We start from the raw sequence: 14,018 nt of genomic DNA on the forward strand, positions 1-14,018 counted from the left end.
CTCTGCTGCATAACGATGTAGGACAACACATGGCGTGGTATCCCCTGCTCTCGATCCGCCTCCGGCCCCCTAAACACCCTGGCCACGTTCTGCGTGAGGACCTGCAATTGCGCCGCTAGATAATATAGCTCAAAGTCGGGTACAGCCATGCCCCCCTCGACCTTGGGGCGAAGCAGCGTGCTCAGCGCCACTCTACGGCGGCCATGCCCCCATAGGAACCCAATAATCATCGTCCTCAGGTCTCTAAAGATTCCCTGAGGAATCCAGATAGGCAACGTCCGGAAGTAATACAGGAAGCGGGGGAGCGCCACCATTTTTAAAAGAGCTATCCTACCCAGAACCGTCAGCGGAAGGGTCGACCAGAAGGCCATGCTGCCCCTCAGCGCCCGAACGCACCGACCGATGTTGCCCTCCAATAGGTCCGCGGCCGCGTGGTAGATGCGGACTCCCAGATAAGTGAAGCAAGATGGCTCCCAGAGCACCCCCAAGTCATGAGCAGGGCAGGGCGACTCCGCTCTCAGCGGGAACACACAGGTCTTCGCCCAGTTGACCTTTAAGTCCCGACAGCCGGCCAAACTCCGACAACAGGTCCATCGCTCCTTCCAGGGCCCGCGCCGAATCATCGAGATACAGAAGTAGGTCGTCCGCATACAGCGATATGTGATGTTGCTGCCCGCCGCTGGTTATTCCCGTATAATAGTCACCCGACCTCGCATGGACCGCCAAGGGTTCCATCGCCAGAGCAAACAGTAAGGGGGAAAGGGAGCACCCCTGTCTCGTGCCCCTACCCACCGGGTATGCCGCAGACACCAGTCCACCCAAACGCACCCGCGCCGTCGCCGAGGCATATAAGACCTTCGTCCACCGGCGGAACCCCTCGCCCATGCCAAACCTCTCCAGCACTCCATCCAGGAAGGTCCATTCCAAGCTGTCAAAGGCCTTCTCGATGTCCACGGACAGGACCGCTTGGGCCCCGTCCCCATCCAAGATGGCGTCCATTATCCCCACCAGGCGGCGAATATTCAGCGCCGTGCTCCTCGTGGGGATAAACCCCGCCTGGTCCCTGTGCACCAGGCCCGTCATGTGTGGGGCCAGTCTGGTGGCCAGTATCCGGCTCAGGATCTTGTAATCCACCGTCAACATGGACAGCGGGCGATAGGACCTCACGTCCGTTGCATCCCTACCAGGCTTCAGGAGCGGGACAATCCAGGCCTCACGCATGGACCCAGGCAAGCTTCCTGTCTCAAAAGCTTCCGTGTACACCACCAGGAGCCTGGGGGCCAAACTGTCGGCATACTGCTGATAAAATTCTATTGGTAACCCGTCTACCCCGGGCGTTTTATTACGAGCCATATGTTTAATAGCCACCCGTATTTCAGTGAGCGTGATCGGGCCACCCAACTCCTTCGCGTCCTCTTCATCTAGGACCGGAAGCTGCCTCGCCCCTAGGTACTCCGCTATGTCCTGGACCTCCACTCCCAACTGACTCTGATACAATTCCCGATAGTACACCCGAAAGCACTCCAACACCGCTGCCTGGGAATACACCATTTCCCCCTGTGCGTTGCTAATGCTAAGGATCGGGCAACCCCTAAGTTCCGGGTTAGCAAGTCTGGCCAAGAGTGTGCCCACCTTGTCCCGTTCTGCATGCGCTCTAATGGTGTACTGCCTGTAGTCGTAACACCTCAACCGTTCCGTCTCGGCGGCGACCACTTCCTTCGCCTCCAACAACTGGGTCTGTAAGTCCGGGCTGGCCGGCCTGCGGCGCTCCACATCTCTCAAAGTCTCTTCCGCTTTCATAAGTGCATTCAACACAGTCGTACGAGCATTCGAAAACCTACCCAGGCACACCCCTCTCACCACCACTTTCATTGCATCCCATTCAGTGGACCGACTCGTGGCCGTGCCCTCATTCTCAACAAAGTAACGGCCGATACCCTGCTGGACAGCGTCATGGAATACTGAGTCCTCTAGCGTCTCCGGCCGAAGCCGCCATGTTGGTATCGCCGAGTGCTCCCGCTGCCACTGGATGTGTACCAATAGGGGGTTATGATCTGAAATAGTTCTGGCCAAGTACTCCGTATGAGAGATCAATGGGGCTAGTGACCCACTACAGAGCACCGAATCTATCCTCACATGCAGCGCGTGGAGAGCAGAGTAAAAGGAATAATCCCTGGTGTCTCTGTGCTGCTCCCGCCATACATCCCGCAACCCCCATCTGTCCTGCCAATCCTTCCTGTGCATGGCCAACTTGCGCACCGGGGAGTCTACTAGGGGGGGATGGGACCTATCCAGAGCCACATCCGTAATCGAGTTGAAGTCCCCCCCTAACACTATCGGGCCCGCCAGGAAAGAAGCCAAGGACCCAGAGAGGCCATCAAAATATCGAGCCTGATCAGTATTTGGCGCATACACACAGCAGAGAACCACATCCCTTCCATACAACCTCCCCTCCACTGCTGCAAACCTACCTTCAGGGTCCACCACTTGATTCAGCACCTGGAACGGTATCCCCGCTCTCACCCAAATCAGCACCCCCCTGGCATATGCTGAGTAAGTGGTGCCGAACACCTGGCCCCGCCATCTTTTTTGCAACGCAGCGCACTCTTTTTTTAGTCAGATGGGTTTCTTGCAGCATAGCAATCTGTACCCCTCTTCGCACCAGGTATGCGTGTACTTTGTGGCGTTTAACCATAGTTCGTAGCCCCCGGACATTCCACGTCAGGCATTTCAGGTTAGGTAATGTCCCCATACCAACATCGAGCAGTCCGATCAAAGTAACAAAAGTTCACATCCCTTCCAAAGCAGTTGCCCCCCCCAGAACACACCCTGAACAAAAAAACACCCCAGGACAGAGCCTACAAACCCAATGTCAGCCCCAATCCAAACCTCGAACCAACTACCCATATTCCTACCCTGTGGTCTCCACCACAGCAGGCCTTAAGGGCCCAAGGGGGGTGAGTTATCGCCGATCCCAGCTAGCGGAGCCCGCACCCCGCGCCCTCATCCCCTACTGCGCGCCCAGCCCCCCTCCGGCAACCCACTCATCTCCAACAGGATACCGCCCTACCATTAGGTCTCGAGCAAGTCCCAGCACAGTCTCAACCGCAAAATATTCCATCAGAAGTCTGGGGGGTCACCACCGGCCCCTTCGAGCTTTCCGCCTCTGAGAGGTCTTCTCCCGTTCTGCTGCCTTCTCCGCCCGAGTCCGTTTCCACCCGGTCACTGTTCCGTTGCGACCCCGTGATGGCCGCCGTCGCTGCGAGCGCATCTCTCTTTTCCGCAGCCATTTGAGCCTCCCGTTTCTCCTGCTGGCACCTGTTGCGGGACCTGATGCGCTGCGATTGTCTGATCCGGGGCTGCTTAGGCTGATCTCGCCTACTTTTATGCGACCTGTCCGTCCCCGCTCTATACGACTCCAGCCATTGCCAAACTTCGTCTGGGGTCTGGAAAAAGTGCGTAGTTTCGTCAAGTATGATCCGCAGCTTGGCCGGGTAGAGCAAGGAATATTGGATGCCTTCCTCCCGGAGCTCCTTCTTCACCGCTAGGAACGATGCCCTGTTCTTCTGGACCGCCTGAGTGTAGTCCGGGAAGATCGTGACCTTGCTGTTTTCCACCTCATACGGGCCCGACATCCTAGCCCGCTGGATGAGGAGATCCCGGTCCTTATAATGGAGGAGCCGCACCACCATCGGTCGGGGGGGCGGCCAAGCCCTGGCGGGCGAGCGGGCACCCTGTGGGCTCGCTCCAGAGTAAAGAAAGGAGTAAGCCCCTCCGGTGCCACCACTGTGCGAAACCAGTTCTCCATGTAGGCCACCGCATCCTCCCCCTCAATTCGTTCCGGCAGGCCTACGACCCGCACGTTGTTTCGCCTGTTGCGGCCTTCTGCATCCTCCGCCCGTCGTTCCAGCGAGTCCAACCGGGCTAATATATCCGTGATCCTGTGTTCTGCGGTCACCACCGACGGCTTCAGGTCCAACAGCAACTGATCATGGTCCTTGACCCTATCTGCCAGCTTCGCATGGTCAGCTCGCAGTAGCCCCAGTCCTGTGGCCACTTGTGCAATGTCCTGGTGCAGCGCCTCCTTGGTCGAGGTGATCGCATCGAGTATGGCGTCTAGACGTCGGTGCAGCCGCTGCTCCTGATCCGACTCCGGCGGGGGGGTCTCGCCCATCCGGGACGATGCCGCCAGGTCCCCCTCAGCGCGCTCCTCGGCCACCAGCCCTCCGGCCGCCGCCATTTCAGGATACTGCGTCACAGGCCAGCAAGCCGGCCAGCTTCTGCTCTCGTAGTCCGGCGCGAACTACCCGGCACTGAGCAGGGTCAAGCGCCGCCACCGATGCCCTCAGGACCAATGGCCAGCGTGGCGGGCACTGTTCCGCCGGTCCCCTCGGAAGCCTGAGGGGGGAAGAAGGAGACAGATGGCGGCCAGCGAGGGACTACAAGGCCCGGGTGGGGCAATTCAATGTTCCCCGACCTCAGGAACTGGCGCCTCTGTCCCCAATGTCTCCATCTATCGGCTGCAGGGCCTCCCGCCAGCCGGCGACAACTCGGCTCAAAGTTGATGTCCGGGGCTGCCCGTCCTCATCGGCGCCATTTTCTTCTCACTCTCGGCAACACCTCGGCCGTCGCCCAACTCGGTCTCCTCGGGGCCGGCAGTCCCCCAGCAACTTTCCGTCTGTGCCCGGCTGTCCCCTCACCCTTCAGAGGGCAGGAGCGTCGACCTCTGGTCGCCCAGGGTGCCAAAGACAGGAGAATTAGCGGGATTCCGCGCGGAGCTGCGAGCTCACGCCGCCATCCCGATCGGCGTCCAAGCCACGCCCCCCCGTCTCTCCCTTCGTTGACGAACTTCCCCCACAAGCCGGCACCCCAGTTTTTTGCGGTACCCAGTGCAAGGTCATGGCTACCTCGTAGGCCTCAAACCATTGTTGGATGTCGTCGTTTTTATAGTATTTTTATAGTATTCTCTGACGACATCTTTGGGGATGTGGACCTTCGTGTCTGCAGGAGGAGGTGGGCTCCGGTTCCCGGAGGCGCCGGCCTCCCCATTTGTGGCCTTGATCTCAAGTTCTTTTAAACCACGCTCGTGCTCGAACGTGAGCTTCTTCTCCTCTAAGTCCCTCTGTCTTCGTTTCTCCTCCAGGTCCCGTGCAGCCGTAGTTGCTCAAGGGCTATCTTTTTCTCGGCCAGCTGTAGTTCTCCGTCCAGAAGGAGTCGGGCGAGCTCCAATTCGTGGAGTCGACTCCTTTCTCGCTCTCGGGCGTCTTCATGGGAGAGGACCGCGTTTACTTTGGTATTGCTTTCCTCTGCTGCGGTTGTGATGGTTTCCGGGTGCACATCTGGGATCGTGTTGTCTTCGTTCTGGGGTGGCGTTGCTCCTGCCTCTACCCATGTTTGTAGGGCCTGTTTGAAATCGTCCTTGGTGCTTAGTCCGGTGGTAGCGATGCCCAGGTCCTTGCAGAATTGTTTCAATTCTTTGTGGTTATAGTCTTCCAACCATTCCTTCTGGAACTCCGTGGTTGGTCTGGTTTCCTTGGTAGCCATGGTTGTAGTGTTTTTCTGTTAGCAGTGGGTGAGTCACTCTCTGTACAATTTGCGTCGGCTCGGATCGCACCGCCTGCCACCAATGTTAGAAAGGCGATCCTAGGGGGGAGGCCGCGGTTGTCTGGCTGACCACCCCGAGACCCACCTCTCCTTCTGGAGTTGGCTGAGCGCCGTCGAGAGGCCTCCTGGCGAGGTTCCTCTCCTAGAATCGGACAGGCGAGCAATCACACCACTACAAAAGGACACCACATAGGGATAGATTCTTAACGTCTTTATCAGCAATCAAGGCAGGTTATCTCGGTGATATATGTACAAATGGATCGAGGGATCCTTAACGTCTCGGTAACTGTGGGAAGGGGGTAGCTGGACAGTCTTGGTACCAGCCTGGTACAGGGATACCCTGCGCTCAGCTCTCAATCCTCGAGCTGCGGGGTTCCTCAGGGTCGGGCCGCGGCAGCGCCAGCAGGGCTCCGAAGATGGTTCAGCGAAGTCTGGCAGCGCCAGCAGGGCTCCGAATAGGGTTCAGGGTTCCGTAGTGAGTTCGTCTCAAGGTCAGCCGCGGTTCAACCTGCAGGGCTCTCGACTCCAGGATACAACTCCCGACCCATTTCAGAGCTGCCCCAGATATAGGTCTGAAGTCCTTTGATGTCTGGACCCTCGCGCCTGGGGGTCAGAGGGGCCGGGATGAGTGTCCAGACACCCAGCAGGGGGGTGGAGCCAGCGCCCGGGAGGCCAGAGGGCGATCGAAACCAGGCGTCGGGGGACGGCTGGAGGGCCATCGAAACTCTTCTCCTCATTGATCCGTCAAGTGGCCATTTTACCACCTGGTCGGATCTTGGTGCCTCGATGTCGGGGCTTCGTTGGGGCCGAGGTCGGGCCGAGGCCACGGGGCCTGGACGTGGAAGGCCCAAGATGGAGTCGGGGCCTGAGAGGGTGGCCCGGGGTAGGGGTCAGACCAGCAGCGTGGGGCGAGTAGGGTCGCCCTGTTCTGGAAGGGGAGAGCCTGGGGTCGCAATGAGTAGTGGCTCTCGTGAAGGTTGAAGGGGGTAGCTTCAGGCCGCAGGACCGGGGTCGATGTCGTCCAGGGGCCGCCATGCGGGAGGAGTGGGACCACGCCACGAGGCCGGGTCCAACAGTGGCCGTCCCGTGCGCCATTCACCGAGTGCCTCCCCAGGGCCCTGGATGCGCTCTACAGTATTCCAGCCACGCTGCTCTATCATGACGCAGTGTAGACCAGGCGGGCCCATAAATTTGTTCAGTAAGAAATTCCAATATTTAGGACATGGTGGTCGGGCTGTGTTCATCAGTCAGTTCGTTCATTCCCAGATTGCATTTGTGGCACTTCACAGCTGTACTTATCGATTTTCTATGGAATCCGAATGAATGAATCAATCAGTCGGTGCATTAATTTATTAAATTTTTCTGTTAACTTGCTGCAAGCATTCCGCTCTGCACACAAACCAAGTGGCACATAGCGGTGACCTCACTCCGTTTCTATGAGTGGGGTTTACGCACTGCACGTAGGACGGTCCCCCGGCCACGACCACGTGTTTCACTCGGGCACTGCGGGCAGCCTTTATGTTCTTCAAAGGATGAAAGAAGTAATAGTACTTCACTGTTTCTTTAGCCCGAAGCCCTAAAAAAGGTAAAACCTGACCCATTTGAGGGTATTATTTGAAAGAAATGTTGGAGACGAAGAGGCAGTAAAGTCTTTTTTTAAATACATTTTGAGCAGAGGCTAGGGATTTCGGTGCAAAACTTCTCAAAGCATTGGATTGGTAGATATGTAGTCAGCAACCTATTTACGTTTTTCATTATTTTCACACCCCGTCCTGTGTGCAAATGAGCGTTTCTACCTGGTAGACTTTTTTGTAGGTTTAGGTAATTCAAGCGCAGGAACGCGACCTTTCCCGGCCACACACAAACATACAAATTGGGTATTTGGGGCGAGAACTGTTCTGACAGGCGGCTGCAAGCTTATTTGTGTTTTGACTTTTCCTAAATGGTCACAACATACGTAATTCATTGGTTTGTGACAGCTCAGACATGCTATTAATTGTTTGTGTCAGGGCGAGTGTTGAGTTGATTTTTACGCTGATTTATTTGCGGAGAGAACTGTGCTGCTGTATGTCACATCCCCCATTCCCTCTATGCAATCTACTGTCAGGAATGTGCCCTACAGATGCTCTCGCTGACGTAACCCAGTTTGTTGATATATTGGGCGAGTGACAACCACACATTTCCTTTCCAGCACCATAAACTGCAGCTCGGTAATCTAGCGCCCGGGGCCAGTAGAGTTTTCAATATACCAGTTACCACATATTTTGAAGTGCCGTATTCTGGCTTTGGCAAACGAGAACACAAAAAAGTTTTTAAATATTGTCTCATTTATTTATTTATAGGTTTTTTTTTAAAGTCAAAATAGGTTTGCCGTTTTTTAGGTCGGGCCGACAGCAACTGTTGGAAATAATGGTACACTAAAGACAAATGTTCTAACGCCGCACAGTTTAAAGAACTCTATCTGCATTGTTCAGTTGGTTTATTTCTAGAGCCTGTTTTTCCGTGTCTGTTTCACACAGCGCTTTTGAATGACCATCTTTCTAACTCCCTTTTGATTATTTTTTTTAATGTATTTTTTTCTTTTAAGTCAATATAAGTTTGCTATTTATTTTTTAGGTCGGACTGACACAGTGCAATGTTAAAACAAGCATTGGCATAGCCAATAGGTCTCGACTTTGGGACCTTATAAGTATTTAATTACGCAGTACAATACCCTTGTTGCAACATCAACTGTTGCATGGCTAAACACTTATAATGTCCCAAAGGCGAGACTTATTGGCTATGCCAATGCTTGTTTAAACTTAAGTATGTTAGGATTTAAAGTGCATTTATCCAGGATCCCAGAAGTCCAACTGATGTAGAACCCATAGTTCAGTATTTAGATATGAAGAAGACTTCTTGTGTTAGTAAGAACTACTTGATGGTTCTTAACATGCAAGTAAAGGTTTCTGTATGCGGTTAAAGTATATATGGCTTGTGTACGAAGTAAATAATAAGTGAAGAATGAACTAACTCTGCCGCTTTTCCTTTCCTTTTTATTAGGATTCCTATAGAAAACAAGTAGTTATCGATGGTGAGACATGTTTGCTGGACATTCTAGATACAGCTGGCCAAGAAGAGTACAGTGCCATGCGAGACCAGTATATGAGGACAGGGGAAGGATTCCTTTGTGTGTTTGCAATCAACAACAGCAAATCCTTTGCTGATGTTAACCTTTACAGGTATGGTTTATAGGTGTGGTATTTAGTTAGGACTTTTACACACTTGTGGAATCTGCTTCAAATGTATTCTCTTGTATGCAATAACAGCAAAGCGTGTTTTTGTCTGAAAAAGTGGGGTGCCAGAGTAATGGGTACACAGTTGATTTAGAACGCTCAAAATAAGGCAACGCATAAAATTCAAAGGTACCAAAAGGTTTCTACTTCACTATTTTATCTCTAAATTAAAAATTAGAATGAAGAGACAGGGAAAATGCACATAAGCATTACAACACGAGTTAAGGCAAAAGTGAGAGGGGTTTGGAGATACAGGAGCATATTCAGGATATTCGAGCAAAAAGGACACACAACAACGGAGAACATGTGAGAGGGGAAATTTAAACCCAAGGTGTCAAATGGGAGGAACAAAGGTAAAGCTGTTATAGGATACTGAGGTAAGAGTGATTGTCCTCTTTAATGAGAGAAGATAGGGAAGGGAATGCCATAAACCTGTCATCAGATGAGTTTTAGGTCGAGCAGACAGTCTGCGCAGAGATCTATTGTTGCCCGTATTTGGGAATGTAGACACGAGAGGGGCACGAGCGCAGATTTCACCTCGTGGGCGCGCACGGCGCCGTGCCCCTCTCGTGCCTCATATTCCCGTGCGCAAACATTCACACAGCCACACTCACGCATGCGCACATACACAGCCACACGCATACACAGACACAGACACACACGCGCAGGCACACATGCAGGCAAACACACACGCAGGCACACACACACACACGCAGGCATACACACAGTCGCACACAGACACACATACCGCCGCCGCCCCCACCCCGCCCCACTTACCGCGTCAGCGGCCTCAGCCGCCACTCCTGACTTTTGCTGTGCGTCACGACTGCTCCTGGGCCATTCACTCCGTGGGCGCGGGCTTCGCGGAAGACGGTAGTCCCGCCCCACGACAGGCGTGACGCTCCCGAACTTCCAGTTTCGGGATGCGCACGCTCACGGCTTGTTGTCTATATCTTCACACATTTCTATTTGCTCTACCACTCTACCTTTGCATGTCGCACTCTGCTTAGTCTCTTTACCGGTCAAGCCACATATTAGGAGTGCTATTGTTTTAATGAATGGCGAGTACCGAGTTAATAAATATTTTTGTTTATCGCGTGCCGCCTGGCTCCTGTTTGCCACGTTCATTGGTAACGCCTAAACACCTCTTGTTGCTTATTTTTTAATATTAACTCCGGGTATCTGCGGATCCTGGCTTGCCTGTCTGTCTCCCTGGCTGGCAGGAGCTGTGAAGCGATGCCTTCTGAGGTCAGGCACGGGCGGCCTCAGCTGCTTGCACACAGCACGCTTCTTGGAATGATTTCCTGTGATCATTCAGGCATGCAGCACAGGATCTCTTTAGCCCCCTTCTGGATATTGAAACAAAATCTTAGCTCAGGCAGGCACTCTGGCTCTAGTCCGAGTGGGTATTTTACTGATACGAGGCTTGGCAGCTCTCGGCAGCTCTCGGCACATCACATTCTTTGACGGGAGCTCACTGACGTCCTCCTACGAGGCGCTAGACTGCGACGTCACTGCCCTGCAGGATAGATAGATACTGCCGCAAAACATGCAAGTATCCCGCCGCATGTATGTGTGCGATAGCGTAACAAGCAGCAGTTACTAAAATATTTTAGAAACGCCCAGTACATCAAATCCATCTAGGGGTGCCCTCCCCAGGCAGCATATGTTCAACACACTGCGCATCACAGGGATGCTGTAATAATGCCACCTAAATCATGCAAACCCAAAGCATGGGTTCGACAGGAGGGAGCTACAATTTATTATTTGTCCTTTGTCTGTGACTCTAGGCACGACTAACTGACGCTGCTCTCACTTGTCTGGTAAAAGGGTCCTTGGCTTTTCGCAATTGGATAAAAAAAGTATGGGAACTATGATGCTGTGTGAAATGAGGACGGCGAGTGAGCATGGGACGGGGTCAAAGGCATGGCTAAAAAAAACAAAATAAAACATTTGGAACTGTTTTCGGTCTTTCATCGTCCGGTATCTGTATATAAAATAACGGACAGCTTAAACGAGAAATAAATACTAGTTAAGTTAATCAGTGGAAAATGTACTGGCATATATTGTGAAACCTCTATTAGTTAATGTACTACAGATTTCTCTGGGTGTAACCAAAAAGCCACAAAATTAAATCCTGGTTGGTGCAGTGGGGAATAGCGACTGGTGAATGTTAAGTGCTACAAGGTCCCAGTCTGTGACAAAAAGCACTGGGAATAGGCTAGTCATTATTTTTTTTTTGCAATTTTATATAGCGTGAAATAGACCCGAACCGAATCGGGTCAGAGCGCTTTACATAGCACCAGTTGCGTTACATGAGGACACATTCATTTTAGGCTCGGGGAGATTAAGTGATTTGCCCAGAATCACAGGAGGTTTCAAACGTGCATTACAAACAGTATAAGACAGACTGCTACAAAATGTGCAGAACAGTTTAAGATAAAAGTCTTTCCAGAATATATTTTTTAGGAATATCCAGACTGCATGTAGCTCAATTATTGTTTATAACTGCCCATTAAAAGCTCACACATCACAACTCAGCTGGTAACTCACTTGCACAGGAGGTTCAGGGCGCTTGCCTTTATTTCCTCCAACTTCGTCATTCTACCCCGGCTGCACCGGAAGAGCCAACACTGCTCCAGATGATGTTACCCAGCCGCATATGAGCCACAACACAGACCACCCCACGCATTACCAAACAAAAGCACCTCCCTTGCTGCTTCGGAAGACACAACAGTGCTCTGGATAATGTTTCCCAGCCGCATTGAACATAAGCGGACTGAACCAAGTAGGTGCCTCTCCATTGATAAACATTATAGCAGATGCAAAATAGGTTGCCTCGTTATAACAGCCATCAATCACTGTGTGCCCCCACAAATACATTCAAAGTGCTTTCTAAACACAACACGTTCACCCGACAGGGATATTTTTAAAAATAAACTAAACAGGAAGGATTGCTGTTTTGTTTCTCTTTTTTTAGCAACATAAAATGCATTTTTTTTAATGTATTGTGCAGGGTTTGTATCTGTTTGGTTGAATGCCTTTCAATGTGCTAGGCCTTACGTTTGTCTTTATTTCTGAGTGTCAGGTGTGTTCAGGTATGTCTAGAAGTTATATAAACAAAACGACTGATATGACAGCTTAAAAGTTGCAAGATTGAACAAAGTTAAAACAAAATGGCTTCCTCGCCAGGAATGGCCTTCTGTCGACCCCTTCTTACATCCTCCAGACATGGCTGAGGCAGCTTCTTCCTGCAGTTTGTTCTTATGTCCATACACACCACAACTTCGGTTTGCTTTCTTGTATTTTTGCATTGTTAATGTTCACATTTGTTCGCAATTCGCCATGTGCCTTTCGCTTCTGTCTCACTCTCTCCTACCCCTTCACTGTCTTGGTCTCTCCACTCTTCCTCTGTTTCCGTCTCACTCTCTCCTGCCCCTTCACTGTCTTGGTCTCTCCACTCTTCCTCTATTTCTGTCTCACTCTCTCCTGCCTCTTCACTGTCTTGGCCTCTCCACTCTTACTCTATTTCTGTCTCACTCTCTCCTGCACCTTCACTGTCTTGGCTTCTCCACTCTTTGTCTCACTCTCTGCTACCCCTTCACTATCTTGGCCTCTCCACTCTTCCTCTATTTCTGTCTCACTCGCTCTTGCCCCTTCACTGTCTTGGCCTCTGCACTCTTCCTCTATTTCTGTCTCACTCTCTCCTGCCCCTTCACTGTCTTGGCCTCTCCAGTCTTCCTCTATTTCTGTTTCACTCTCTCCTGCACCTTCACTGTCTTGGCTTCTCCACTCTTTGTCTCACTCTCTGCTACCCCTTCACTATCTTGGCCTCTCCACTCTTCCTCTATTTCTGTCTCACTCGCTCTTGCCCCTTCACTGTCTTGGCCTCTGCACTCTTCCTCTATTTCTGTCTCACTCTCTCCTGCCCCTTCACTGTCTTGGCCTCTCCACTCTTCCTCTATTTCTATCTCACTCTCTCCTGCCCCTTCCCTGTCTTGCTGTGCCTTTCTGCCCTCTGCATCACCACATCATCACTACCCCAGCATCACTCAGCACCACCACATTATCACTCAGCACCAACACATTATCACTCAGCACCACCACAGCACTACCACAGCACCACTCAGCAATACCACACCACCACATTATCACTCAGCACCACCACATTATCACTCAGCACCACCACATTATCACTCAGCACCTCCACATTATCACTCAGCACCACCACATTATCACTCAGCACCACCACAGCACCACTCAGCACCACTCAGCGCCACCACAGCACCACTCAGCGCCACCACAGCACCACTCAGCGCCACCACAGCACCACTCAGCGCCACCACAGCACCACTCAGCGCCACCACAGCACCACTCAGCGCCACCACAGCACCACTCAGCGCCACCACAGCACCACTCAGCGCCACCACAGCACCACTCAGCGCCACCACAGCACCACTCAGCGCCACCACAGCACCACTCAGCGCCACCACAGCACCACTCAGCGCCACCACAGCACCACTCAGCGCCACCACAGCACCACTCTGCACCACCACAGCATCACTCTGCACCACCACAGCATCACTCTGCACCACCACAGCATCACTCTGCACCACCACAGCACCACTCAGCGCCACCACAGCACCACTCAGCGCCACCACAGCACCACTCAGCGCCACCACAGCACCACTCAGCGCCACCACAGCAACACTCTGCACCACCACAGCATCACTCTGCACCACCACAGCATCACTCTGCACCACCACAGCATCACTCTGCACCACCACAGCATCACTCTGCACCACCACAGCATCACTCTGCACCACCACAGCATCACTCTGCACCACCACAGCATCACTCTGCACCACCACAGCATCACTCTGCATCACCACAGCACCACCACAGCATCACCTCTGCACCACCACAGCATCACTCTGCACCACCACAGCATCACTCTGGGTCTCCACAGCATCACTCTGGGTCTCCTCAGCATCACTCTGGGTCTCCTCAGCATCACTCTGGGCCTCCTCAGCATCACTCTGGGCCTCCTCAGCATCACTCTGGGCCTCCTCAGCATCACTCTGCACCACCACAGCATCACTCTGCACCACCACAGCATCACTCTGCACCACCACAGCA

General features: G+C 52.6%; 1 protein-coding gene across 1 annotated transcript in view; it reads left to right on the forward strand.

Annotated features, from left to right (window-relative positions):
• The window catches only part of NRAS (NRAS proto-oncogene, GTPase), a 200,988-nt gene that overhangs the window by 101,473 nt on the left and 85,497 nt on the right, over positions 1-14,018 (forward strand). Inside the window, exon 3 of the mRNA XM_086923283.1 lies at positions 8,647-8,825. Coding sequence (XP_086779409.1) covers positions 8,647-8,825 — 179 coding nt within the window. The remainder of the gene's footprint in view (positions 1-8,646; positions 8,826-14,018) is intronic.

Source organism: Lissotriton vulgaris, chromosome 5, assembly GCF_964263255.1.
Source record: "Lissotriton vulgaris chromosome 5, aLisVul1.2, whole genome shotgun sequence".
In the NCBI taxonomy this organism is placed as follows: Eukaryota; Metazoa; Chordata; class Amphibia; order Caudata; family Salamandridae; genus Lissotriton; species Lissotriton vulgaris.